General features: G+C 47.1%; 1 protein-coding gene across 1 annotated transcript in view; it reads left to right on the forward strand.

The window, feature by feature from the left end:
- Nucleotides 1-15,801: 15,801 nt before the first annotated feature.
- The window catches only part of CACNA1B (calcium voltage-gated channel subunit alpha1 B), a 302,202-nt gene continuing 290,310 nt past the window's right edge, over nucleotides 15,802-27,693 (forward strand). The window contains exons 1-3 of the mRNA XM_059828688.1: nucleotides 15,802-16,061; nucleotides 18,304-18,409; nucleotides 24,636-24,775. Of these exons, the coding sequence (XP_059684671.1) occupies nucleotides 15,802-16,061; nucleotides 18,304-18,409; nucleotides 24,636-24,775 (506 nt within the window). The remainder of the gene's footprint in view (nucleotides 16,062-18,303; nucleotides 18,410-24,635; nucleotides 24,776-27,693) is intronic.

Genomic DNA, 27,693 nt, shown 5'->3' on the forward strand with positions numbered 1-27,693 from the left:
AGTATTGAGCTCTTTTGCTTTTATGCCACTTGCAAAGCGAAATGAGCTTAATATGTTTATTTCTCAGTGAAGTGAAAAATGCAGCCATTCCCAAGAACTAATCCTTTATTAAACTGTCTGAAATAGGAAGAGTAAAGACCTTGCTAAAGAGAAATATTCTAAACAGTGAACTGGGCTGCTCAGTTATTGTGTGTTGTCGGATGTTTTAGACTAAAGCAAGCAATCAGTTTCTGATTAAAATACTGAATTTTTGTCTTGGTTGCATATAAAATGAACGAGGCATTTGGAAAGGTTGGAAAATCATAAAATCATAGAATTGTTTAGGTTGGAAAAGACCTTTAAGACCATCAAGTCCAACCATAAACCTAACCCTGCCAAGTCCACCACTAAACCATGTCCCTAAGTGCCTCATCCACACGTCTTTTAAATACCTCCAGGGACGGTGACTTGACCACCTCCCTGGGCAGCTTGTTCCAGTGTCTGACAACCCTTCCAGTGAAGAATTTCTTCGTAATATCCAATCTAAACCTCCCCTGGCACAACTTGTGGCCATGTCCTCTTTTCCTATGCTTGTCCTTATGCTTCAGACCTCTCAGTTTTCCAGTTGGCTTAAACTAGAATATGGCCTTAGCAAGCATGGCCACAAAGAGAACCCTTCCTTAGTACTGGTAACCAGAGCATCATTATTTCTAAGGGATCCTGAGCATCTGCATGAGGGGACAGTGGGTTGGGAATAACGGAGCATGGGAAGCAAGAAGATCCAAAATTCCCTAGAGTGTTACTTTTGCACTGTTTTTGTTTCGTTTTCAGAGCAAACTGACTGGTTTTGGAATATGTCAGCTTGTTTCAGGTCCAGAATTCGCAGTATTTTGCAAAATCTCCAGCTTGGAAGACCTCAGAAACATGGGGCCTGATCCTTTTCTTACGACATCAGCTTTGCTGATGCACTCATGGCCTCTCTCTGAGTAACACTGCTTTTCTCACGAGAATGGGATAGAGGAGATTCAAGTCATTGTTTCAGATAAAAACCTTGACTTCTGGCTAACACCAGAATTGCTGCACTCTTTGAATGGATACATGTCTTGGCAAGAGCAGTCAATCATTTTTGACCAACACAAAGCATACCTGTGAAATGAAGTATGACACATGTCACGTATCACACTTGTAGATCTGAAAATCTTTACTTTTGGATGCTTTTTCCATTCATAGCAAAAGCTGTTTGTTATTTTCAGTCGTACCTTGCAGATTTGCAAACTTTTTTTTGAAAATGGATGGATGAAGACCATGCCTGGCAGCCTGAGCATGGTGCTGGACCTGGTGCTTGCAGGCTGACTTGGCAGGGGAGTAAACTGAAGAGAAGAGCAGAGCTGTATGCAGCTACCCTGCAGGCCTGTTCCTCCATCCTGGCAGGGAGGCAAGACCTCAAAGTGGGCAAGACAGTTCTGCTCCTTTCAGGTTTTCTCTTCACAGACAGTGTAAATCAGTCGCAGTGAGGCTTGCTGATTTATGTGTGATTTGTTTCACTTGTAACTTTTCCCCTGTTCATGCCCTCTGCTGCTGTTGGTATCTGAGCAGAAAGCCAGGCTTTTATTAACGTGCCTCCAGGCTCTCCTTGCTTTTGAGAACCACCTTTTCTAGAAGGTGTACTGTTCCTCTGCATGCTTTTTGGATAGAAGCATCAGCCTGTGTGGTTATGGCTACCTGCTCAAGTGATGTGGTTCACTCTTCCTCCCCAGAAACGGCTGGCAGACCTGTCCCTGCTCTGTCCAGGAAGGTGGTTCAACGGGGCTCATCTGGGCTGTTGTCCCCTCCAACCCTGCTGCCTGCCATGGCTAGGGGGCTATTTAGAGCAGGTAGTGGCCCTGGCACTCTGTGGGCACAAGGATGTACTATTTCCCTTTGTTTCCACTTAGCTCAGGCCACAAGAACAAGTGGTGACCTTGTCAGGGATGCCTTGAAGCCACTGCCACAACCTTGCTGTCCATGCAGGAGGTACCATCAACCTTGCTCAGCTCAAATACCCAACGAGTCAAGTCCTGCTCCCACAGTAGCTCCTGTTGCTCTTAACTCTGTCCTTATTGCTCAGAAGTGTGGAGCTCAGTCTACTGCACACCAACCAGTTCTGGCCATTGACTGACTCCTGGTCCTGGTGGTCTTGGCCTTTAGCCCTCATTGGGCTGCTCTGCAGCTTCAAGCGAACGGCCCTATGTGGATGCAGGGTGGCAACAGTGCTAGGAGCTGAGCTGACCACCCAGCTCACCGGCGTTAATGCACATTTCTATTCCACCCAAGTGATGATCCCTCTAATTTTCATGTTCCAGGAGACGATGTCAAGTGGATACTGAATGCCCCATTCACTGGCGGAGAAACGTGTCCCTCCCCTGAATGCTTGCGAGCCGTAATTACTATGTTTAGCTTGTAGAGATGCCAGTATTTAAAACGCTGGCTGTACATTTGTATTTTGCCAAGGAGTAACTTGAATAGCGAACACCGTCATTTGATGGGAACATGGGGACTCGCCTCTTCCCTGGGAGGGTGGGGGGAGAGTCCATTGCATTGCTGTGCTCACAGAAGAAAATGGACCTGGGGGGAGGAGCAGTCCTGGTTATATCTAAAGGTCCTGGATTAGTTAAATGAAGAAGCATTCAGAAGCAGCATGTGATCTGATGATCACACAGGCTTCTTAGATATAAAAAAACATCAAACAGCTGGACATGAAAGGCAGACTGCTCATGCTGGATGGCCTTGCCTCCACGCAGCCCGCCTTCCTCAGCTGCGCGTTGAGTACCAGTTGTCCCAGGGTTTTACGCTCTTTTTCCTCCACGAAAGGTTCAAGTCCTGCAGCAGGTTGAGATGGGGTGACTTCCAAGGAGAGAGAGACTGTGGGGTTTGGATTTTTTTTTTGGTTCAGATCATGAAAGATTTTGTTATTTCAAGACCACAGGCAATTTCTCTGATCCCAGAAAACCAAGTGATGGCACAGGAGTGTTTTCTCGCTAGGAATAATGCAACCATGGGCTTGAATCAATTTTTTTAAAATACATGTGACCTCCCTTGGATTCCCACAGGCTTTCTTAATGACATTAGTTTTTGTCTTGCAAAAAACTTTAACTGCAGTCAGGGGAAAAAAAAGACTTGGAGCTCCCCCCTTCCCGGGGAAGGAAGCAATCAGCAGCACTTGAGGGGCTGTTGTCATCTCTGGGTGCTGTGTTGTGTGTCTGGTGATGGAACGTCACCTTCTGGACTGCCCCAGCCTGGAAATAGCAGATATGGTCCCTGTGCAAGTTGAATGGTGCCCATCTCCGTGTCCTTGGTGTCACTGTCACCTTTGGGAACTACAGCACCATCAGCAGGCATGCCCCACCACGCTTTCATGTGCTCTTAGAGATGAAAACCATGTTGCAGTAAGTTAAGTGCTGACTTCATCAGGAATTGGGTGCCTATTGCTGAGGTGCTTATGAGAATCCCACTGGGCTATAAATGCTTTTTGAAACTTTGCCTTAAAGTAATTTTTAAAAATGGAAATGCTTTAGAGATGTTTACAGTGTGCCTGTTTTCCAGAAGCTGGCAATAGGTTTAGTGCTTGTGAAGAGTTGCCAGATACCTTCAAGGCCCCTCTTCTGACCACTGGGCTCCACTTGCTGCCAAAACTCAGACAAGAAAATGGGCCTCCTAGTACTAAATCTGCTTTGCTTTATTTATTTTTTTAAACCCTGTTCTTGCCAGTTCTTGTGTTGTGAAATTGTAAGCTGCAGTTTCTTCCTCTAATTTCCCACTTTCTGGCATTGCTGGGCCTCTTCTGCAGCACTACCCACCAAAAAGCTTGCTCAGCTTTGCTGCGTCGAGGCAGTTTCTCTCGTTTATGGGTCAGCCTATGCAGTTCAGGTACACGCAGCTGTATACAGTGAGGGTTTGAAATACAAATTCTTCAGCCATCTGACTTCCCTTGCAATAAATGTTTGGTTGTAGTATGTGCTCTGTTTGCTGATTAAAATTATTTTCTCAGTAATAGAAGCTCTCAGTATCTCCTCTAATGTGAGGAGGAATAATTAAGTCCTCTCAGTAATGCAAATAAATAATGCCTTTGGAGAGTCCTGAGTGCATCATAAATCATCAGAGTTGTGTTCCTGAGATGCCACCTCCTTGCGTCCTGATGCTGAATGATTACGGCAGGGTTTTATCATGTGTTGTATACAGATCACCTGCTGGCCCCTAATGCCACCTGTAATGTCACTCCCTGAAGAGTCTGGTGATGCTATGGTGTCCCCAATGCCTGCTTGTGACCTGTTATTGTTTTAGGTAACCCCTTTATAATAGGAATGAAGCATCTCGGGATTTTTGACTGTCTCTCCTCCAAATAGCCCCGTCATGGAGAGGAATGCTGCCCTCCCTCCATCTGTACTGAGGTGGAAGCACACAAGACCTGGCCTGACAGAATCCAGTGCTATGCTATGAACATATATATACACATTTATATATATTAAAAAACATACATATATAAATATCTCTCTCCATGTAGATAGCAACATGGGATTTTTTGTTTGTTTTGTTGTTGTTAGAGCCTTGGGAGCCCATACTGAGCATCTGGGCCCCTACCAGGTATGAGGGAAGAGACAAGTGCCTAAGAAAGAGATTCCCCAAAGGGCAACTGGGGGAAATATCATGCAACTTTTCCACTAACTACCCAAGAGGGCATAGCTGTTGGGTTCTGAACAGTTTCTATCATACTTATTCCTCGAGTCATAGCCTGTGTGCTCTCTCCTTGAGGTTGGTGGTCTTAGAAGACTTTCTGGGTCAGAAATGTTGGTGGTGCCTCTGTTACACAGTACCTCAGTGATGAGAGCATCAGGAGCTCCTACCAGGGTGCATCACGTTGGAAGTGGAGTGCCTGATCCATGACGCTTGTTGGTTGTAAGTGTGAGCGCCTGGCTTATTGACTCGGCACTGCAAGGGCTTGGATAGTTTCAGGCATGACCAGAGGTGGGTGTTTAGAGACATAGGAAAATTTTTGGTGGAAACTCGGAGCTGAAAGTCTTGAGGTGCCCCCAAGGTTAGGAAGCAGCTGGGCAGGGGGTTTGCAGCTTTGGGTGGAGATTCTCACTTCTGCAACAGGAAGGGGCAGAGCAGGTATCCCTGACTAAGTGGCTTCACCCATGTGCAATTCTGAGAGCTGCTCTCAAAAAGAGCTAGACTCTTTCCTTAAATTTCAGAAATGTCTCATTTTGCCCATGATGTTCCAATTACCTACAACAGGTTCCGGTGCTGGAAACCAGCATATGGATGAAAATCCTCCCTTCATCACTGTGAGTGACTGAATGGACCCACCACGGGGCAAAGTCGCTGCTCTCCTCTTTAGAGAGGAAACCTGCCTCGTGCAGAGCAGGGGTGACTTGTTGCTCTGGGAGGCTCGGCTGTAAGCTTTTCCGAACAAACACTAGCAGTTTCCCTCCGCTGAGGCAGACTGGCTTGTTTAGTCTGACCGGTTTATGGAGTCTGGCATATGAGCTTGGAAAGGAGCTTCAGGAGTGGCGCTGTGCTACGGGAGCATCTGTCTGTTCTGCAGACCAGCTTCTCACATTGCCCGACCCCAGGGAAGGAGAAGGAGCTCCCAGGCTGTGGTGGGGAAGCTGGGCCCCTCTGCAGGGGTGAGAGCCCTGGCAGGGCTCTGGCTTCCCCGAGATCAGCATCACAGGAGGAAGAGCTCATGGTTGGCAGTGGGTGCTCTGCTCCTGCCTGCTCCCAGAGCTTGTGGGAGTCGTCAAGGAGTGGCCAAGTATCTATATAAATATCCGAAGAAGCCACGTCTGCCCATGCTGAGGACAGAAGAGCTGTGTAGCATGGCACTGGCAGCTGCCTAAAATCCAGCACCAGCCCTGAGGCGGTATCTTGCACTCCTGAGGGAGCCATAAGCGGAGATGTCTGCAGAGATGCTCCTGGTACCCAGAAGAGCTGATGTCCCCGGGCTGGGCAGGTGGTTGTAAACCTCCCCCAGCAATTTCCCTTGCAAAACGTTAGTGTTTCAAAAGTATTGTATAAGCCAGAAACCTGCTTAATTTATAAGGCCACCCTGCTGAGTGCCCGGGGTTGTGCTGGCTGATGAGCGCAGGGAGAGCCAAAGGCAGAGGTGGCAAACGGGGCGCTACCCCACCTCAGAGGTGTGGGAAGCCCTCCCCTGCCCATGGGTGCGGGTCGGTGGTACCCACAGCCCCGTCTGGGATGCGGCGCAGGGTGAGAGGAGTTTCAGTTCTGTCCGTGCTGGAACAGAGGGCGCTGGAGCCCGATAAAAATCCCGAGGCTGCAGCGAGCGGCTGCCGGATACCCCCAGCTCCCGCTGCCACCCGCGCAAGGGCCGAGCGATCCCGTGGGAAGGGGAACCCACGCCGTGCTGGTTTAGCCACCGCCGTCCCACGGCTTCAGGGTGGCTTCTGCCGGATTAATCTACTCGTTGAGATTTGTGACAGTGATGGGCAATTTTCCCCCTTGCAAAGGCTGGCTGTCACGGGTGATGGCTGTCACGGGCGATCCCGCTCTCGGCAGCGTGGGGCCAGGCAGGGGAAGAAGCTGAGGCTGCAGGTGAATGGTTTTCCTCCGAGGCAGCTTCCCACCTTCCTCCCAGCAGCTCTGGGCAGTCTGGGGAGGCCGGGTTCTCGCTGGGATTTCTGTCCCTTGGCCACCAGCTCAGGGGCAGCGTGTGCTCCCGTCCCTCCGCGGGGCCCTTGCTCCATAGGGTTTCCAGTCTCCCTTCCTTGGCATCCTGAATTAGCTCCAAGCAGTTGGTGGTACTTGCCAAAGGGAGAAGCACCTTAAAATGCTGATGATCACCTGCTTTTGTATTTAGGATGGACACTAGTTTGCACCCTCTTAACCCCTTTGTGCTGGCTTTATTACCTGAAGAAAATCTTCAGATTGCTCATTTACCTCTTTAGTGCAGTGATCTTAGTCCAATTACTGGGTGTTTTTTTTGTTTTTCCCCCTGTCCTGTGACCCTGGGGCTTGATTTTCAGGCTTTACCCCATTTCTGTTTGGCTGCACGCCCTCCCCCTCACCATCTTCATGGGGGCCCTGACTCCTTCACGCTCCTCCATCTGCAGCCAGCGGAAACGTGGCCCCTGCGTGTGCCTTGGGTTGCTGCTGCTCCTGGCAGGGACATGGCACTGCCAGGGATGGCTCTTCCCAGGCTGCCGTGGTCTGCGGGCATCAGCCCTGGGGCTGCAGCTGCCGGAGGCAGGGGCTCGGAGTCTGTAGGCTTGTGGCAGGGAGGAAGCAGAGCCCTGTTAGTTCAGCATTTCTCAAGCCAAAGGTGCAGCAGCTCTCTCCTTCCCATTTACGAGGAGCAAGTCCCTGGGGGTTTTGGTCTGTAGGTGTGATGGGTCTCCTGGGCAATGAGCTAATGTAACCCAAATGTTCTCCCAGCAGTGAGAGAGAGTGCAGCCCCCCCTCTTTGTTTAATGTTTGTGCAATGGGGATAACTGATATGCTTAAAGGATTAACTCCTCCTTTTCCTTAGCCTCTCTTCACTTTACCATGTAAGCCAATGGAGAGAGCGCAATAGAGATTGCCGTATCATGTGTGTGACCACAAGAGATTAATTAAACAGTAAGCCCTAATTACTGAGGCTAAGGCTGACCGACTTACTGTGCCTTGTAAAATAGCTGAATACTTAATTTACACTAGAATGTGGACATAACTTTCACCATTAGCTGAATAAACAACGAGCACCCAAGCTAAACGGATTGGTTGCCTAATAGGTGTACCATTATAAATGGAGCTATCTCCTGGCGCAGGCGTTTGGCTGCCCTCTGCCTCGCTTGGGCTGGCCAACAGATACAAAAGAGCATTTTTGGTAAGGGGAAGCTGCTTTACAATGCACCAACCTGCCTTAAGCCTGGGGGATTCCCTGCCTGTCAATATTATTCAGCTTTCAGGCTGCTTATCAAAGTCGTCATCATTTGCATTTCACTGCAGGTTGGAAACAAAATGAGGAAGATAATGAAAGGCGTAAAAGAAAACAAAACCCCAAGTCCCCATGTAAGGCGGTGGAAGTAGGGCATCTAGCTCCTATTTCTGCCTTTCAATATCTTCTTTAATAACAATAATAGATTCTGAGGAGTGAAAGTTAATCTGTAGCTCCAGAGGTTTTTATTGTGTTTCTCCCTTTCTGTGTGCATTAACATTTCAGATCTTAGAAGGCTGAGGAGTGTGCATTGCTTTTTTAATTCCTATTATTCTTGCTTACTGCATGGTTCCTGATCTGGTCCTAGACAGACTAACAGCTCATCCACTCCTTAACTGTAGCTCATTGAGCACTTCATCAGACCTTCAGTCTGTCTCTTAAATTTATGTATTCGGTGGATTGGAGGTCCCGAGTGGGTTTGAAGCTTCACTGAGCTGAGCGCTCTGCAGAGAAAAGAGCATCCCAGGATCACGGAGGTAATAACTGAAACAGGGAAAAGGCAAGCAAAGGATGTCTTGATACCTGTTTCAAGATGGGGGAAATATAGTGATTTAAAGGCTTTAGGTGTGTCCATGTGCCCAGGATCGTTGAGAGCACTTGTAGCAAAGCCTTGGCGGGCCCCATGTCTCCCGGCTCTGGTTCAGCACCTTGCCAGCAGGCAATAGCACTCACTGCATGTTGGCCAAAATAACTCCTGCAACTGCAGGGTTTGGGGAAGGGGGAGAAGTTACCACTGCACTGGCTTTGCTTCTGCTTGCGTATTTGATGTGTGCCTGAATGTTTCTGCAATCTCATTTAGTCAAAATGAGTTAAATGCCCAATTTTTAAGACAACAGTCTAGCTTTTCATATGTATTATCTCTTTCATTTTGTGCCATCTGAACTGAAGACCCCATATAGGAAACCAATCCTTGTTTTCTATCATCTGACCACATGTCACTAAAACCTATTCCTTTTCCTAGGTTAAAAAGACCAAAACCGTCTTGAAACTTGGAAAACTTGGGATGTGCTGGTGGAAGGATTCAAAGAGACGTCGAGGAACATTTCCCTGTAACAGTGTTCTGCAAGAGGACGTGATGTGTAAGGTGAGTGCCACTAACCTGGTTCTAGCTTTGCCAGGATTTCCTAAGTCTGTATTGAAGGACGAAGGTGAACTCTCACTTACTGCAAGTGCAGCACTTTAGGTACTGTCGTTACTCCATATTGCTTCTTTGCTCCATAGTGATGCCTTCTGGGAGATAAGCTTGCCCAGACAGCTGTTTCCAGCTGTTACAGAGCAAAGGCTCTTTTTAGTACATGAAAATACTGTAGAGGTTATCTGTTCCCCTACATGCCTTCCCTCAGACACGTTGCATACGCAAGTGCCTAATTACTGATGTTGCGTACACAAGTGCCAATTTTTTGCAGATGTTAGGTGCAGAAGCACCCGTGGAAGCTGCAGGTGTCCAGAAAGCAAACCATCATCTTCCTTAGTTTTAGAATACGAACTTTCACAGCAACAGCCATCCTACAACTGAGGAAGAAGGTGGCTTTGCAGTATGTTACTCTCCTTGTGTAATATTGTTCTTCAGCCCCTGAGTTTTTCAAAACCTTGGAGGACCTTGGGAATCTGGGCCCACCTACACCTCTTCATTGGGCATCTCAACCCAAAACTTGGCAGCTGTAAACGTGGAGCCATTTCCCTGTATGTTGATTTCTCCCTATTTTCTCTCTTTATGCCTGAATAGGTTCTCTTGCCCATCACTGAGAAGGCGACAAGCTCTTGGTCCTTGATCAATCTGTATTCAATAATAATGCTGAAAATAATCCAGGCAAAGTGTAGTTCCTTTTGCAGTGTGATCTGACATGCACCTGACGTGCTGGGAGCTTTGCATAACATACAGCAGACGTCTGCACGGGGTAAGTGCAGACACTGCTGGGTTTATGTGGAAAGCAACCTGGGAGCAGGCTGTCTTCAACTTGCATTAACCTTTGGGCAAGTGACTGATGAAACTCCCAAACTTCTCTGACTTTCCTTTGCCAACCCATCTAGCTCCTGATCTGGACCAGTAGAGTCCTGGTGCTCTATCAGTTCTTACGATGCTTCTCACTTTTGGATTTCAAGAGTGATGCTCATGCAGAGCTGAGCCTATACGCTACTCTAGTTTGTCTAAAGTCAGATTTGACAAGGTGTTTTGACATCTAGATGTTGAGAAGCATCTAGGCAGATTTTCAGAAGAGCCTAAGCAGAGGACAGACCTGAATCTTAAGGAGGATTAGATGACTAATCATTTTTGTACCACTGACAGATAGGTACTGAAAGACAGGCTAAGGATCACCAAATCCCCCTCTCTGGTGATCAAGTCCTCAGCTGAATTGAGGTCCAAAGCAATGGAAGAGAAGGTGTGAACTTGTTGCCTTTCCCTGCTCGCTGGTCAGTCTTGGAGACCAATGGCGTAGAAACGATCTTAGAAATGCCAAGGAGAATAAAGATATGAAGCCTGATATAAAAATAGCTAGTACTTTTTATCCATCGTCTTATCACCGTTCCCCTGCCACGAGCACTGGGTGTGTGCAAGCAGGTTGTTTTTCTACAGAGCAAATGCTGTTTTGGTGTTGCTGGGGCATGGATGTGGTGCAGTGACACTGTAAGTGGGACGCTGGGCACCAGACAGAAGGTTTCTTGTCTGTCTTCAACCTATGGACAGCCTTGCTTCACTGTGTCCTGTGATTTCATGGTTTTCCATTCCTGTGAATTTTCTGGTGTGTTGTTGTTCAGACTTCGGTCTTGTTGAAGTACTTTGAGTTGACTGCCTGGTTATTTAGCTACCTGGGACATGAAGCAAAGATGCCAGCAGACTTAATTCAGCTAACTTCTTCCACGGCTGCTAGGTTTCATGTCATGGTCTATCTACAAAGGAATTAAATTCAAGCGAAACAGAATGAGTGCAACTGTTCTTGGTCTCCTGGGGTTCACTCAGGATGGAAAGGTGATGTGAGAAGGTGCTTAGCTGGGACTCATGGTACCTGATTTCCCTCCCTGACCTGCTGTGTGGCTGTAAGTGCTGTGCCTCAGTTTCCCTCTCCTCCATTTTGACTGTTTAGGCTAAGCTCTTGTAAATGGTAAGCTTGATCTGATCTCCTGGACTGGAAGAGCTGTGTGGTGCTGTGGACTTGGGTTGGCACTAGCTTGGAGGTTTGTGCACCCCTTTGTGCAGAGATGAAATTGCAGTGCCAGCCAGATACAACCCAGGGGCTTTGCCATCAATACTCCTGGCCTAACTGATGAGCTCTCAGGGGCAGGCTCTCTTACTCGGCATTTGTACAGCAGCTACTAAGGGTAATCGGCCCCAGTGGTTTAGGACAGACAATACCATGATCATGACACACGCATAAGAGGAGCTGTATCTTCATGGGGCCTCTCTTTCCCTTTGTTCATTCTTTTATCCTTTTATTCTTGATAAAAAGTAACAGAGCACCTTTCTCAGTGCCCTCCCCTCGCTGTCTTTTGCATGATGCCATTCTGCATTGTCTGGCAGGCTCAAGCGCAATCTTTAACAATTTCCTCTACCTGCATCGCAGCAGGATTTTCCTCTAGCACAGCTGGTGCAAAATGCGTGCATGCGAGTGAGGAGAGCAGAAATTGCTGGCCGGGAACGCCGTGGTAAGCTGCTTTTCTCAGCCTGGAGCTGTGGACCTTCCTGTGGGCTGCAAGGTGATGTGTTGTGCAGTCTGTGATGTGCAGCTCTTGGGAGCTCTCTGTTTGGCAATAGCCTGGGTCCAGAGCTTCAAGTTGTATGGGATTGAAGTGGCTGCTCTGTTCCTCAATCTTGCAAAATCTGAGAGCAAATAACAGCTTACCTACAGTTCTCCGACCCGGAGCTCACCTGGACACAAGGTGTGCCAGGAAACCTTGACCTTCCCTCTGAGCCACTCAAGGTGTAGACCAGGACCCAGGGGAGTCAGAGCGTGGTGGGAGTCCCTTCCTCTCTTAAAGGAAGAAATCTTTTACTTCCCTGCTACTGTTTTTGCAAATGTGTCCCCCCGTAACCTGCTCAGTGGGGCATGACAGCTGAGGGGATGTTGGGATTGTGTCCCTAAATTTTAGCCACTGTCTCTCATATAGGACACCTGTGCTCATGTCTCTGGAGCACAGTAAGCTGGAAGTCCACTTCTTCATGGTTCAACCAGAAAACCCCCTAGAGATGGATCCAGGCTGTCCCGGGAGTCCCTGTGAGTTGCTTTGCCAGGGTAAATAAACAGTGCCACTGGTGCTTGCCGTGATCCAAGTGTCCCAGTCATCTGACATGCAAAGACCTGCAATATCGTACCATTTTCTCTGCCCTGTCTCAGCAAGGCAGGCTTCGCCTTTCCAGATGGAAGTGCTGCTCCATTAAGCCCAGTCACCTGCCTCAGGCTTGGTGCTTGGGATGGAGGTGAAAGTCCAGGGAAACGCTTGGTTGCCTGGCAAAGCTGCTCGGGGAGGAGGAAGGCTCTTTGCTGAAGCCAAGACAGCCAGTGCTGGAGAGCAGTGTGATTTGCTCACCTCTGTCTTTGGGGCTTATGGGGAGGAGGTACTCATGACCAAATCCATTTTTAGTATTTGCCATGAAATGCTCTTTGCCCTCCTGTAGTGGCAGATTCTAGATGTCTGCCCGCTTTCAGCGCTCTAAATTTTTTGCTTTCTCTTAACTCCCTTGCTCTTTTCATAATCTTAAAAAGCCCAACTAAATCCTGATGCTTCCCCTCTCAAAGCTAAATAATCCTTGCAATTGCAATCTCTTTCTAGTCTTTAAGGCTTTCAATGCTTAAGATCTGTGTGATCTTCCCTATGGTGTGAGGAAAGAAAAAGCAAAAAAAAAAAAAAAGCCCTGAGCATGCAGATTGAGAAAAGGGCAAACTGTGGTTTAATAGAACATCCCCACAACATGCTCAAATCCTTTTCTTGCTGTTGCAAACAACCCCCCCCCCCCCCCCCGCTGTCTGCTGACTTCACTGCCGTGCTGTGGTGGGGAGTTTGCTCCTGGGAGGGGCAGGGTGGTTTGGTGGCTCTGGGAGGAGAGAAGGGCATGTGGGGGGCAGTTTTACCTGATTCCCAACACCACCTGATGCAAAAGACAGCACTTTTTTTGGACCTTTCAGAGCTGTCATGTCGTTTACCCGCCCCCCCCCCCCTCCCCCCCATCTTGTAAGCAGGGGAGGATGCAGACATGAAGATTCATAGAGTATTTCTTTCTTCCAGATGCTGATTTCCATCAGAAGAGGTGGGGGATTATTGAAAATGGCATTTCCCCTTCTACTGGCTACTGATAAAAAGAGCCAGATTTTTCCACTGAAAAACATAAGACCACAGAATATATTAGATTTAGTGACCAGAAGCGGAGAAGTGAAAAATTTAGACAACTAAATAAATCAGCTGGGGGAAACTTGATTTTCAGATGAAAAGATAAATTCATTATAGAAAAAAATGTAGTGAAGATGAAAATGAAAATGTTTTTAGGGGAAACCTTAAAGAGAAAAGAGCATTCTCCTGCCCTGTTCAGCCCACGAGCTGAGAGCTCCCTGCACCCTCCTTCTCCCTCCACAAAATAAAGAAACTTTCTCTGATGACCCAGTTGTGGGGGTCAGCTCGGCAGTGCTGGGGCAGTGAAGAGTCATAAGAGGAAACACTGATTTTAATTTCTGCCCAGGGTCTGTTTGAGCGTCACAGGGATCGCGAGCCAGTGGGAGCTGGAGCAACCTGCTGACATCCAAAGTGCGAGGCCTCGTTTCCCAAAGACTTCAGCTTCCTTCTTCAGGCGAAGTTTTTCCCAAAGACTCCAACGTTCGGTTTAATCTGCAAATTATCCAAAACTGGGGTTGGGGGAAAGTCCTCTTGTATCATTTCCAGCATGTGCGTGGGAAGGGAACCTACAGAGTGGAGCTGCTTCTCGCTGGCCTGGTCCCCAGGGCTTGCAGAAACCGGGTGGCCGTGGCCGTGTCAGGGTGGTTGGTGGCTCTTGCCGCGTCTGACCCTCAAGGCAGCAGGATGCGATTGATGCACCTCCCCCCCCCCCCCCCCCCCACCTTGCTGCTTCTCTCTCTGGCTCCTTGAGTTAGTGCTGTTCCTGGCTCACCTTGGCTGCCTCCGAGGGTATCTTCCAGCTGTGCTGCAGTGTGAGAAAGCCCTTCAGATACCAAAGCCCTGGGTAAGAAGCTGGTTTCTTCCAGAGAGTCCCCCTTTGGATATTGCCAGCCCGTATTTGTGCCGTTTGTGGATGTTGCCAACCCCTCTTGCTGTCTCCTGAAGCCAGCAGATGTTATTGCTACAGGCTCGCCTAGTTGGTGGGTTGGTTTTGAACTGAGACAGCTTGGATGACTAAGGCAAAAAACACATTAGCAGCAGAGTCCAGGGTTTCCTTACTGTGGGGGAAGTGAAAATGTCCCCCCTGTTGCCAGCCCTGACTTCTCTAGAGAGTCTCTTCTAAAAGTTAATAGTTTGTATCCCAGATTTAGCCTAAATGCAAAACCATCTCCTCACCAGCTACTGCAGTGACTGTTGACGTGAGGCGGTCCAGGAACAAGGAGGAGTTAGCTTTCTGACTTGTGGTGTATGGGAGCAACAGAGGGTGTTGGAATAAACAGGATTAAAGGATTTTGTCCATAAATACGGGATTAAAGGTATCTAGTGCTCTGCAGGAGTCATTCAAACCAAGGAGAAACAAAGTAAGTTGGCCAGAAGGGCGCAGCTCCCTGTTTCAAACCAGCCTGTGCGCGCACAGCCCCGCACCACCTCGGCCGGGGGTGCTGGTGTGGGAGTTGCGTCCCCCCCCTCCACCCACCCCTGCCTCGGCCGTGCCCACCGGCCCCGTGGTGCCAGGGGCTGCCTCTGAAACGAGCACCCCCATTGCCCCCCTTGCGCCCCAATTTCACACTGCACACCCCCCCCATTGCCCCCAGCTGTCCCCAGGGCTCCTGATGGCACGGCCGGGAGCTGCGCTGCCCGCGCCCCCGGAGCCCCCCGCCGCGGCTGGGGGCACCCATGGGTGCAGCAGCTGGGCGATGCACATCTGGGCAGCGGCGCGCAGGCGCAGGGGCCACTTCGCCTGTGTCCCCCCCCACCTCACCCCACGGCTGTGGCACCCCCCGGCCGGGGCTTTGCGCGCCCGCGGAGCCCTGCGCAGGGGGCGGGGGGGGAGTGGGTCCCTCCTTCCCCGCGGCCCCGGGGAGTGGCCGCGGCTCCGCCGTATTTATCGGGGTGGGCGGTGGCGGCCGGGCCGGGCCGGCTCCATCCTTCCCCCGCTCCCTCCCTCCCTCCCTCCCCGCCCGCCTCCCGGTGCCGGTGACTGGAGCGGGCGGAGCCGCCGCGGCCGATTGGCTCCGGGCATCACATGCGGCGGGGCCGGGCCGGAGCCGGGGCCGGGCTGGGCTGGGCTGGGCTGGGCACGGCGGAGCGCTCCCGCGGCGGGCACGGCAGCAGAGCAGCCCCTTCCCAGCCCAGCGCCCCGCCGGCCACCGCGGAAGGGACCGCGCCCGCCCGGCCGCCCTGCCATCCCCCCCGCCGCCCCGGCCATCCCCCCCGCCGCCCCGGCCATGAGGTCGGGCCGCAGAGACGGCACCTGTGCGGGGAGGTGAGCGGAGCCCCGGCGCCTTCCTCCCACCCCCGGGCAGCCACAGCGGCGGGGAAGAGGAGGGCGTGGAGGAAGGGAAAGGGATATATATATATATATATATATTTTTTTTTTAAATATATCTGTATATTTTGCTGCGATCAATCCCGATCCCGCAACTGAAGCCCCCGGAGGGAGAAGTGCTGCGCGCTGTGATGCGTCTTCCTCTCGCCTCGGCTGCCAGTTTGGATTGTAGCGCCCGGCTCCGTGCACTGAGAGAATGGCTCGGTTTGGGGATGATCTGCCAACCCGCTATGGAGGTGGAGGGCCGGCCGGGGCTGGAAGAGGGAGCAGCCGGCAAGGTGGCCCCCAAGCCGGCCAAAGGATGTATAAGCAGTCGATGGCTCAGAGGGCCAGGACTATGGCTCTCTACAACCCCATCCCTGTCAAACAGAACTGCTTCACAGTCAACAGATCCCTCTTCATCTTCAGTGAAGATAATGTTATACGGAAATACGCCAAGAGAATAACCGAATGGCCATATCCTTTCGGGGAGAGTGTGTGGGCACGGTGGGGAGGGGAGAGGGAGACTGGCGGAAAGAGACCCCCCCCAGGCAGCTGAGGATGAGTGGTGCTAATGTAGCCGTGCATGTGTGATCCGGTGTGTGTAATGGGTGTGCGTGACATGGATCCCTGTGTCCGACATAATGTACGGCTGTGTAGCTGGATATCGTAGGAAATTGCTTCTGTGGGAACGGTGGAGTGTGCTTTTGACTATGCCGGTGTGTGGGGGGGAGTGTGTCAGACATATGTGCGTTTTGGTGTGTGTTTAGGTGTGAGATACACAGTTGCACAGATTTAAATTTCCTACAATTTAGGCCAAATTCAAAGGGTTCTGTGAGATTCAGGCTAATGAATCCTGATTCTTATTTTCATCTCAGAGCCTTTCAACTCTTCTTTCTCACTCTGAATAGAAGGAGGAACATGGGATAAAAATGGTGACACCTTAGCATTAAAGCTGCACTGATAGTAGGGACATTGATAGCCAAGGTACCTTGCGAATCCCTTTAATACAATCATTGCAGCTAGGTTTTTAGTACATCACCTCCTGAATCCATTAGAATCAACACGAATCTTGTCACTTTGATTCAGTGCATAGCCTAAGCTTAGGCTGTACTAAAAAAAAAAAAAAAAAAGAAAAATAAAGAAGAAAAGCTTTGTGGCAGAGGGAGGCAGTAAGTGGAGAGAAGGATCATCTGCTGTATTGGGAAAGGGGCAGATGCTTTCTGCCTCAGAACCAGCTCCCAGGCCAAGTGAGCTGCAGAGATCTTCCTCAGAAGGGGGCTTTGCTTGTAATGATGCACACAGGGGGGTTGTAAGCCATGAGCAAAGGGAAGCAGACTGTTTGAGGTTACCAGGGAGTACATACAGTGTGTGTGCGCGTGTGCGTGTACGTTTATGTGTACAGGAGTGCATTACACTGGTGATCTCAAGGGACCTGGTTGTTTTCTTTTCATTTAGTATCACACACCTATTAATCCTCAGCTAACAGCAGCAAGGCCTCCTCCCAGCCTCCTAGCAACACTTTCAGTTGGCACAGAGGCCAGCTCCCCTTCAGCCTTCCCCAGTTTTCACTTCCTAAAGGGCTAACAGGAAAAAACCCCACCAATAGAGTGACTGCACTTCCCTTCTCCCTGGACACACACGTATTGATCTTTCTGTCCACATTATAAAATCACAGGGATTGCTGTACTTCCTCATCCATTTCTCCTTCCCTGTATTCAAGTCTGAATAAACAAGCTCCAAAGCTCCCGTGGCAGTCAGAGCACCGCATTTCCTGCAAGGCTAGACGCAGTCTAGCCCTCTCCTGTCTCTTGGGGGACTCGTCTGCATCTTTCTGGTGAAGCGTGGGGAGGGGACCCACAGCGCTGCGGAGTCAGCGGGTTCAGCAGAGCCGCCAGCCTTTCCCCCACGCCCGGGCTGCGGGGCGAGGTGCCGGGCGAGGCCCGGGCGCGGCCGGGGCGGGACGCTGTCCGCGGTGCTGAGCGGAGCTGCCCGCGGTGCTGAGAGGAACTTCCCGCGGTGCTGAACGGAGCTCTCCGCCGTGCTAAGCGGAGCTGTCCGCGGTGCTGAGCGGAGATGTCACCCGCCCTGGGGCCCCGCCGCCGCCCTGGGAGTGCAGGGGCTCGGCAGGGCTCAGGGCTAGAGACGGCGGCGAGAGGCAAGGGGGTACCTGGTGCCGGTTTGCCGCCTTTCCCGTGAGAGCTGATGATTTTATCCTCACCAGGAGTGGGCATTGCAATCTAGCAGTAATTCGTGTTTTGGACCTGCATAGACACTCTAAATTGAACTTTTCTAACCCATCACTTAATTACACTATGCGCTCAAGTTAAATGACAGGGAATTTCTGAAAAACAGTTCAGCAGATGTCATTCAGCTGCATGATCTATTTTGGGGCAGTTTAGCTTATCAATCTCATTTAAAACTAATAATTATTAATAGCTTTTTGTTTCCTTTGAACCTTTTGATTTCTTGCTCCCAAATTCCTTGCGCAGCTCAGATTCCGTGTAAGTCACCAACTCTCTCAAAGAAGAGAGCCAATTTCCCACTTTTCTTCCAAAGGCACCCCAGAAAGAACTGAGGAAGTCAAGGAGACTAAATGTTTTCAAGAAAGAGGAGAGATCTTAGAATGCTCAACTAATGTAACTGTTTAGGTAGAAATGGGATTTGGATGAGGTTCTCCTTTTGTTGTCTAGTGTCTTCTTTAACTGCTGGTCCCCACTCCATTTGAATACATGATTTTAGCTACAATTATAGCCAATTGTATTGTGCTGGCTCTGGAACAACATTTGCCGGATGGAGACAAGACACCTATGTCAGAGAGATTGGTGAGTTGTATTCATTTATTTACTTTTTTTGTTTCTGGTCTAATACAAAAAAGCAGTCAGCCACCCAGTGTTGCGAGTGCTTGTATCTGTTTTGGAGATCCACATGTAAACAAACGGGCATTGACCTGACAATCAGGAAAAATAAGTCAGTGACAACAAGTATAACTCTAACCTCCCGATCCCATCTTCACAAGAATGCTTCATCACTGTAGCCAGCCCTGCCCAACTGCAGGAGAAGAGATGGACCTTATGGTATGATCAGAAGAGCAGCAAACTTAGGTTGTCTATAAACCAAGATAGGAAGGGACTGCCAAATGATGAGAATTATCTATAGAATCAAATGAACGTCTGTGATATTTTCCCAGGAAGTGATAGAATAGAGTAACCTTTTAGGTTCGTATGTCTTTCAGCTATCTTCCTGCTACAGCATATATCAAGGACCCTACAAAGCAAACTTTGGGTTTAGATTATTACACTTCTCTTCCAAAAAAAGAAACCAACTTACAGAGGAAAATAATTTACCTGCAGGCTTTATGGTAATGAGCCCAATTACCTTATTTCAAAAGAAAATACAAGAATAGCTTCAAAATCATTCTTCCATTTATCATCACTGTAGGAAAACTGGGTAATATTTGGTTTGATTTTTCTCCTGCTGTTAATGATCTGGAACATCTTTCATGCCTAAATGCATTAATCCTGGTGCATGGTCAAAGGATGAATAAATATGGATCCATATGTGTTTTACATGTGGATATTAAATTATGCAAACAAAGATAATATTAGGCTTGCTGCCAGAAGCTAGAGCCTCCGAACGCTGGTTGCTACAGTTTCCAAGGTTGGTCCATACCAGTGGGCAACTCTCACAAGCTCCTTCTTCAGAAACAGGAAAAAGTGTCTAAGTGAGAGATCTAGAAAGAGCGTCAGGGTCAGCTAGTTGATACTGCCTGTGTGGAAATGTATCCGCTGACGCTGGCTGCCCACCTACATTGTGTTTGCTTAGTCTCTTTCTGTTTGAATTATTTCTGCTTAAGAAGAGATGAGGAAAAAATTAAGAACATGCACGTATGTTGATCTTTCTGCCATTAAACGTGTCTTTGTATGTTTTGGGATCGGCTAGCAAGGCAAGCCTGGGTTTGTGAGGAAAGCACAGGTTTAGACCCAGGGTAATGGTCAAGCTGGGGAAATGCCTTCCATAGTTATGGACATATGGACTAGTGAAGGGGAACAGTAGTTTTGTGGATGTTCTGGCTTGGTAACCCTTTGGTGAGATGTTATTTTAAGCAGCAGTAGGTATGGCTAGCGCTTCGTTTCTATGTACCTCTATATCCCTAGATTTGTAAGGGGATCCTAGAGGCTTTTTATTGGTCCTTTTCCCCATTGTATTGATTCCATTTTACAGCACCCAGTACTGCGCACACACCTTCAGTTCCTGCCCAAATCATTCCAAAGGGGGGCACTGGTGTTACCACCAAACAGTGTAAGATAACTGTATGAGTTAAATGCACAGTCTCCACCTTGTTGGCTCTGCCTTGGTGATGGAGGAAGAATTAACACCTGATTTTTGTCCCAAACACTGTTGGGCAGCATTGTCTCTTATCCAGATATTCTGAAGCCATTTTAACTACAGCACATTTGTAACTCTGAAGTATAAAGGGGTTTATCATAGAATAACACTGAGAATCTTTGCAAGTCATGAAATATTTTCTGTTTTCAACATATGCTGGAAAGATTAAGCATTGTGCATAAGAAAAACTGTCTTCTGGTTTTCAAAGTGAAACCTCTTTCGAATGCTCCTGCCGCTCCCACAAACTGTAAGTTGTTTCATTGAAAATGTTATAAATTGCTGCTAAACCAGAGTGGGCGAACATTCCCATACATTTATAGGTTTGCTGAGTCAAATTATAAGTCCATGCAGAACAGCAGGTGCTTTATTGCTGTCTTTGACAGGAATGGAATTGGCCTTTTTTTTGGTTAATAACTTATGGATATACCTTTTCTTCTCCTGGCTTCATGAAAATCTCCAAATTGGAGTGAGGGCTCATCACCGAAGGGTTAATCAGATCTTAAGAATATGAGCTGCACATCACAAGCCTTTTATGACTGGGAGATGTAGGCAGAGTTGTTGAAGGAAAAAACAAAGTTGCCCGGATACTTTGTGTCACAGACACAAAGACAAAAAGTCTTAAGATTGTCTGTTTGTTAAAGCTGAGAAAAATAGAGAGGACTCCATACAAACATTTTCACGATTTTTCTCTTCTAATCAAAATTTTCTTCTGTGTATCTCCCCAGAGACCCAAGATATGAACCTGCAGTGCAATCTCACTTGGCTGTTTTCTGCGCTCAAGTTACTTGTCAAGCAGGGTTAATTAAGCACATGGGAAGAGCAAGTGATGTCTCAGTATATGCAATATTTCAAGAACTGGAATGGCTGAGTTTTATGAGTAATCTTTCTCTGTCCATTTTCTCTATGTAGTTTGTAGCACAGAAAAACATTACTTGGTTCTAGGATGGAAATTCTGGTCAAAAGCAAAACCAGTCTGGTGGTCAGAGCATTTAGTGGTGAACTGGAGCATTGGCTTCAAGTCCGTGCTCTTCAGACAAGAGAAATAAGCTCATTCTTCCACTAGCAGCAGGATGACCTGCCCCCTAGGCCCTTGCCTGCTCTGAGCTGGGAGTCTCACAAGCTTTGGCTGCTGGAAGTGTTCACGTCAAATCAGTAATTATCCACTGGAACAGAGATGCTACAAACTTGCTACTGTCCATCTCAGCTGAGTGCCTTAGCCAATAGGTTGTAGAGTCAGTATCTCTCTGTGTCCCAATAAATACTGCATTGTTTGTACACACTGGAGTGATGCCAACTGAAAAGATGCTGAGGGAATTGTACTGAGTGGCCCAGAGCCTGGTGGTGAGAGCTCTAAATGTGGGAATGTGAGCTTCACATCTGATTCCTGATTGGCCTTGCAGGTGGATGCCTTGCTCATGATGCTCTTGGCTGTCCAGGCTGAGGCACGCTCATTGTCTCCCTGGCTCCTTCCTAATTTCTCAGTTTTTCATGGGAAGCTTCAGTAGACCATAGATTTGTCCCAGCCTGACAGAGATGATGTCAGAACTTGCAGGACAGGAGATCTATTTTCTGCTCCGCTCTGGGGCACACCCTGTTTGAAGACACTGGTGGGTCTGGAGGTTGTTCATCTGCATGCCACTGTAGGGCTGTGAGTGTTTGGCTCCCCTGGGTGTTTTTGATGTGCAGGCAGAATATAACTGTTTCCTCAGATATTCAGCATGACAGCTCTTGCACTTTACTAATGGATTTAATTCTTTATCCTATCCACAGGCACTTCGTGCAGTCATATGTGAGTTGTTCATATTAACCTTTGCATGAATAAAGCCTTGCACTCCCAAACCTATCAAGGCTGTCATATCCAAAGGCCAAGGAAAGACACTAGGACATGGACTAGGAATAGTAATGACTTTCCAGACTCTGATCTGAAACATATTGATTAAATGTGTGTTTGGCCCAGTCTCAAGCTTTGCTGTGTCCACAGCAAACAACCTGATGGCACAGCTCTGGCTGCTGCCCAAATTCTCCACCCTCCTTCCAAGCACGCACACTGATACTTGCTATCACCTGCTTTCCCACTCTTGAACCCAAGCAGCAACACAGCCTCCTGTCTGAAGGGGGCTGCAGGATGCCCTGGCAGCAGGATTTCTGAGCCATTTCAGTGCTGCACAGGGCATGTCACCCATGTCCTTGCCCTCCAGCTCCTTCCAGCACACACAGTCATGTGAATCCTTTTTTGCAGCAGCAAGCCCCACTACCTAATGGGGCATAAATTTTATTTTTCATCCCATTGTTACTGCCCTGATTCCTAGGCTAAATTAGCGTAAATTCAGACAGGCTTTAGAAAAGACCCTCTTTCTATCGCATCTTATTTCCCCAGCTACTCACTGCCAACCCTATAGATGACAGTTTTTCTTTGTAATAGATACCCAAGCCCATCTGTGAGCCTTCCTGCTTCCCTAGAAGCTGACAAGAACTTCTTTGACCCACTTCCTAAGAGCTCTGTGTAGTCCTAGCTTTGGGAAGAGCATATTCTCTCAAACCCTTGAGTACCTGAAGCCTGGCTCTTTAAAGCTGGGAGCTGTAATCGCAAGGCACCTGACCTAGATTGAGCAAACGACTGGTAGCAGAGTAGATATAAGGCTTCCAGGAACCGAGAGGGAGTGTATGTGGGTAAAGGGTGTTTTTTGTTTTGTTTTGGTTTGTTTGTTTGTTTGGGTTGTTTTAGTTTTGGGGGGTTTTTTTGGGGGTGTGGGTGTGTGTTAGAAAGGCTATTTTTAGAGGCATGCTAGTGGTTTCTGGATGGGCATACAGGATGGGCTAGGAGGCCTTTGTTTGCAACGATTTTGTATACTTGTTGAACTAGAAGGTGGTGTGGGGTTGAAGAGCAGGCAGACTAGGCTGTTAGAGTGCTCCTGTGTGCATAAGGGAAAGCAGAGGAGCAATAAGGTAACTTCTCCTGAAACCACATATGATGATTTCTGATCCCCTCTTCTTTCTTCCCTGTTTTCTGTACTGGGTTGGAGTCCTGGGATGCCTTTAGCTCTTGCTGGGGAGAAACTGCTGGAAGAAGACTCTTACTGTAGAGTTTCTGTTGAAATGTGGGATGTAAAAGGAGTTACATGGAGGAGCTGGGGTTACTGAGGTGTGTAGGGATGTGGGGTGCTGCCTTGTAGGAAACAAAATTTTAATTCAGCCATTGATGGAAAGCCTGTCCAGAAGTAGTAATTTCTAACAGCTTGGAGATATCTTCAGTGGTTAGTGCTTTGTGGTTGACTTTCTGAGTTTGGTATACGTTGATGTGCTAAGTGCGTAAGCCTCTTTGGGAAGGGTATGATATTATATTGGTCTTCTGGGTGTGAAAAACCTGGTTTTCTGTAACAAGTACTATGCCTAAAGCATGGGTCTGGGTGCCAGTGCTGGGTCAGAGTTGATGAAGAGTTGCCATGCTTGTAAAAAAAATTATTATTTCAAAACTGCCTCTTTGTTCTGTGGCCACAAGACTTGGCATTCACGCTCTTTCTGCATAAGAGAACAAAAATCACCTTTTGTCTTTAGTAGCATTGCAAAATGTAAACAACTGTGCATCAAAGAGCAGCTCAACTCTTTGGGTCTAATGGTCAGAAATGCCAAAGCCACTGGAACAAAATTTCTAATATCTTCATTTGGGAGTTTGCTTCCTTTTTGGGTAGGGTGGCTTTACTTCCATTGACTTCAGCTGAAATCAGGGATCTAAGGCACATTTGAAAATTGGTTACAGGTGCCAAAGCTAATTAACATGTTCTTGAAATTGCTGCCCATTGCTTTCACCTCTTGCTTTGTTCTCATTTCTTGCCCACATCTTCCTGCCAAATGTGAATGCTTCCATTTGGCATTGAGTTTGTGTTGAAACTCTTATCAATAAAGTATAATACTGGGGGGGCTGGTGCCATAGATGAAAAAGATGGCTTAGTAAAACTGTGGAGACTAAGCTTGATTTTTCTGCCTAGTGAGCTAGGAGATAAAGCTGTGATCCCATGGTATGCTTTAGTCTCCACCATGAGCCTGAGACATAAACCTTGCTGCTGTTAACAGAAGGGAAGGGCGATTTCTCCCTGAATCAGATACACAGTGAAAGGAAAATAAATGCAACTACAGCTGTGAAAATTGAGAAAATGGAGGAGAAAGAGCGAAGGAAGAACTGATGGAATAGATGCTAGATAAATAATTTCCCACCAGTGTTTGCAAGCTTGCTGTGCTGACTGTTACTCCCTAAGATATCTTCTTGTTTTGGTTTCCTGGTTGAATTGTAAACGACAGGTTTTCTTCCATGTCAATAACTACAGAAATATGTGATCTCAAGGTTAAATATTCCCTTAGAGCAAAATTTCAGTATTAAAATTCCCTCCAGAATATTAAGTAAAGGTGGGAAGTGTGGGGTGAAATGCTCGGAAGAAAGGCAAATAGAATTTCCAATCTGAAAAAACAAATCTACCTTCAGAGAAATAATAATGAAATTCTTCTCAGTGCTTAGTTCCAGTAAATTTAAACTTTTTTGGTTTCAGCTCTGTTAAGAGAGCTGAAAAGGGTGTGAAGTTGGTGCACCTAGTTGTTTGTATAACTCTTGCGATCAGTGCAGACACAAAGATATCTCCTTGACACCTTTGATTTTTTTTTCTTTTTCAGGATGACACTGAGCCCTACTTTATTGGAATATTTTGTTTTGAAGCTGGTATAAAAATCATCGCTCTGGGGTTTGTTTTTCATAAAGGCTCTTACCTCCGAAATGGTTGGAACGTGATGGATTTTGTTGTGGTCCTCACAGGGTAAGTGACCCCCCTCTTGCCCGAAGTTTAAGGGGGACTCTTGCTTTGGTTTGTGTTGTTTTCTAACTGTGGGATGAGGTGGGAGTGCTTTTAGTGAAATAGTACTAAAAAACTGCATTTCTGACCTTACTGTCTTTAAATAATGGCTATTGTGCTGAATGAGTCACTTTCAAAGTGTTGTTTGAACCAACTGAAATGAGTTTTTGAGGATATTTATTTGTATATATGCTGGCATGTGTCTTACCCAGATGCTTACTGACATTTCTCAACTTTGCAGGTTCTAATTGCCACTAGGTACTTGAACCTGATTTAAATAAATCTATCTTCTGACATTACAGGATGACTTTAAAAGTCAACATGGAGTGAGCTAACAAATTAAATGCATCCCATTTTTAAGCTATTACCACTATGAAACCAATGAAGCTTCTGCAGGAATGAATTTGGTCTGCTATAAAATAACTTTTCCTGAAATAATTCAAAGAGGGTGCGTGTCTGATAAAGGATGGAGCTGAAAATGTTACCTATGCATTTTTGTACCCTGGTTTGAAATGCTGTCACTAATTTCTTTCTTGGAAATGCTTACACTATTTTTGTTAGAAACTGTTGCAACGTATATATCTATTCATATGAATGTAGCGTGATGCTAGTGGATAATGAAAATGCAAACATTAAGTAACACTTATGGTCTACAAACTGTGCTTTAAAGCTCCAAAGGTCTGCGTGAGGTCCTGATCTTGCAGCCTTCATCTTGGAAGGATTTCAGGTAGTTTTTCCCCCAAGAAGACTGCAGTCTGGCTCTTGTTGTTAATACGCACTCATTTCACACACCTTCTCTACTACTGTGTGTGACGAACACGTATATTCTTTGTCTGGTTAGTGGGGTAGAGTAGGATGCTGTTAGGAAAATGCTTTCATACATATACAAATGTATTCATTAGATACATTATCACTGTAATTCTATTTGCATTCAGTGTACCATGTGATATAGCAATTGAGAGGGCAAAGGGAATTCTTTATGTATTGAGAGGAAGAAAATAAATATGCAGAGCTTGATTCTCCTGCTGCTGGGGCTGGGTATTTAATCAATAGAAACTTCAGTGGAGGCACAAGGAGAATCAGATTTACATACTTGGAAGCATAGGGGGTACCAGGATGAAAAGTGAATTAGCACAGATGCTGCAATTATTCACACTGATGGTATGTTCTGATTCCTAGTTAACACTATGCCCTTTTGTGTGTTTAAAAAATATATATTAAAAAAATCAAGGTCCTGATTCTGGAAAGGTCTTTAGCATGTGGTTTAATTTGTCCTTCAGCAAAGCATTCAAGTACATGTTTGAATTCAGCTGACTCCAGTGGTTCTGTACTTAAGGTTATAGATAAAAGCTTTCCTGAATTACAGCCATATTGCTATTTGTTTAGGCATGTTTAGATTTGTTTTTTTCATAAGCACAGGCCAAGACTCAAAATAGATATTTTTTTTAAAACTGCCTAACTGTGACTGAGATGTTCAAAGTTTTGCGACAGTATCTGAAACATCGTATGTGCGTGCCGTGCTTGTGGAATTGCAACCGAATGTGCGATGCTTTAGGCGTGACATTGGCATCTTACTGGTGCTGGTTTTATTGTGAGTGCTGTTTGCAGTGCTGTTTGATCTCTGAGCATAATTGCGGAATATTGGCTTGATTAGACAGCTATAATAAGGAACCCTGTTGCCATCTGCAAACACGCGTATTCTTTTGAAGTACAATCCTGTTAACGTCAAAGCTGCTGGTTTCCAATGGTGATACTAGCTGGGCTGTATTGAAATTGTCTTGTACATGGACTTCCCACCAGGCAGGCAATGCGGGGAAGGCAAAGTGTAAACTGATCAACATTAAGTCCAAGAGCCATCTCCACTGAGGAAATCCACAGACCTCTAATCCTGTAATTTGAGGGCTGGATGTAGCAAGGTGCTTGAGCTTGTGCCTGATTTCTGGTGTCTGGGTGGGCCCTACTGAAAATAACAGGGTTACTGGTGTGCTTGGTTAGATAAATGCTTTCCTGAATCTGGGGCTGTATTTCCAAACCCAGTAATCAGGTGGAGGGACCTGTAGTAGAGAAACAATGTTGAAAGATCTGCAGCTTCACACAGGGCACTGAATTAGTGTTTTCTCTGTAGCCTGTTGTGTTTTGCTCTGACTTTCCTAGATCCTTATGTTCTTAGCTTGCTCCTGTGTTGCCATGGGTCTGTGCTAGAAAGCAGGAGCTCCTCTTCCTTGGGCTTCCTTCGCTGGCCAGGAGCCCTTTCATCTGCCCATTGCCTGCCCTAGCTCGGCTAACACGGAGAAGTCTGAGCAAGGCCTTTTATTGGAGACGGACATCATCCTGGCACTTCTGCATCGAGACTTAAAGGCAGGTTGCTGAGGAAGAACATTTACTACTGACAAACCCGGCTGTTTCTCCAGGGAGGGACTGTGAGGCGGTGACACAAGTGGGACCTTAAGTTTTGTTTCTGTGGAAGGTGGTCTCAGATCTGTGTGTTTCAAAAGATGATCGAGCAGGTTCTGGAACTTATTAGAGAATGATAAAAAAGGACAGTGCTAAACTTGTACTTAATGTGTTCTTGTAAATATAGATAGTAGGACATCAGTTTTCGAAATACCATTTTACTACTCTATCAAAAGCTTTCCTTTCCATATGTGCAAGATTTCTACTTGAAAATGTTCCTTCATGTTTCCCAGGCAGCGATCAGCGTTCAGTTCCTAAGCTCAGTTTCACATTGATCTTCAATATTATAGAGGGATTTTAATTTCTTTTTTCTGTGTAAGCATGAAAGATCACAAAAATGCATTTCATGATACCACACGCAGAGTTGTATACCTGCTAATCCTGTTGAGTGCACATTTCTATTGAGGTAAATGGTGAATGTCAGAAAA

This window comes from Gavia stellata, chromosome 24 (assembly GCF_030936135.1).
Source record: "Gavia stellata isolate bGavSte3 chromosome 24, bGavSte3.hap2, whole genome shotgun sequence".
NCBI lineage: Eukaryota > Metazoa > Chordata > Aves > Gaviiformes > Gaviidae > Gavia > Gavia stellata.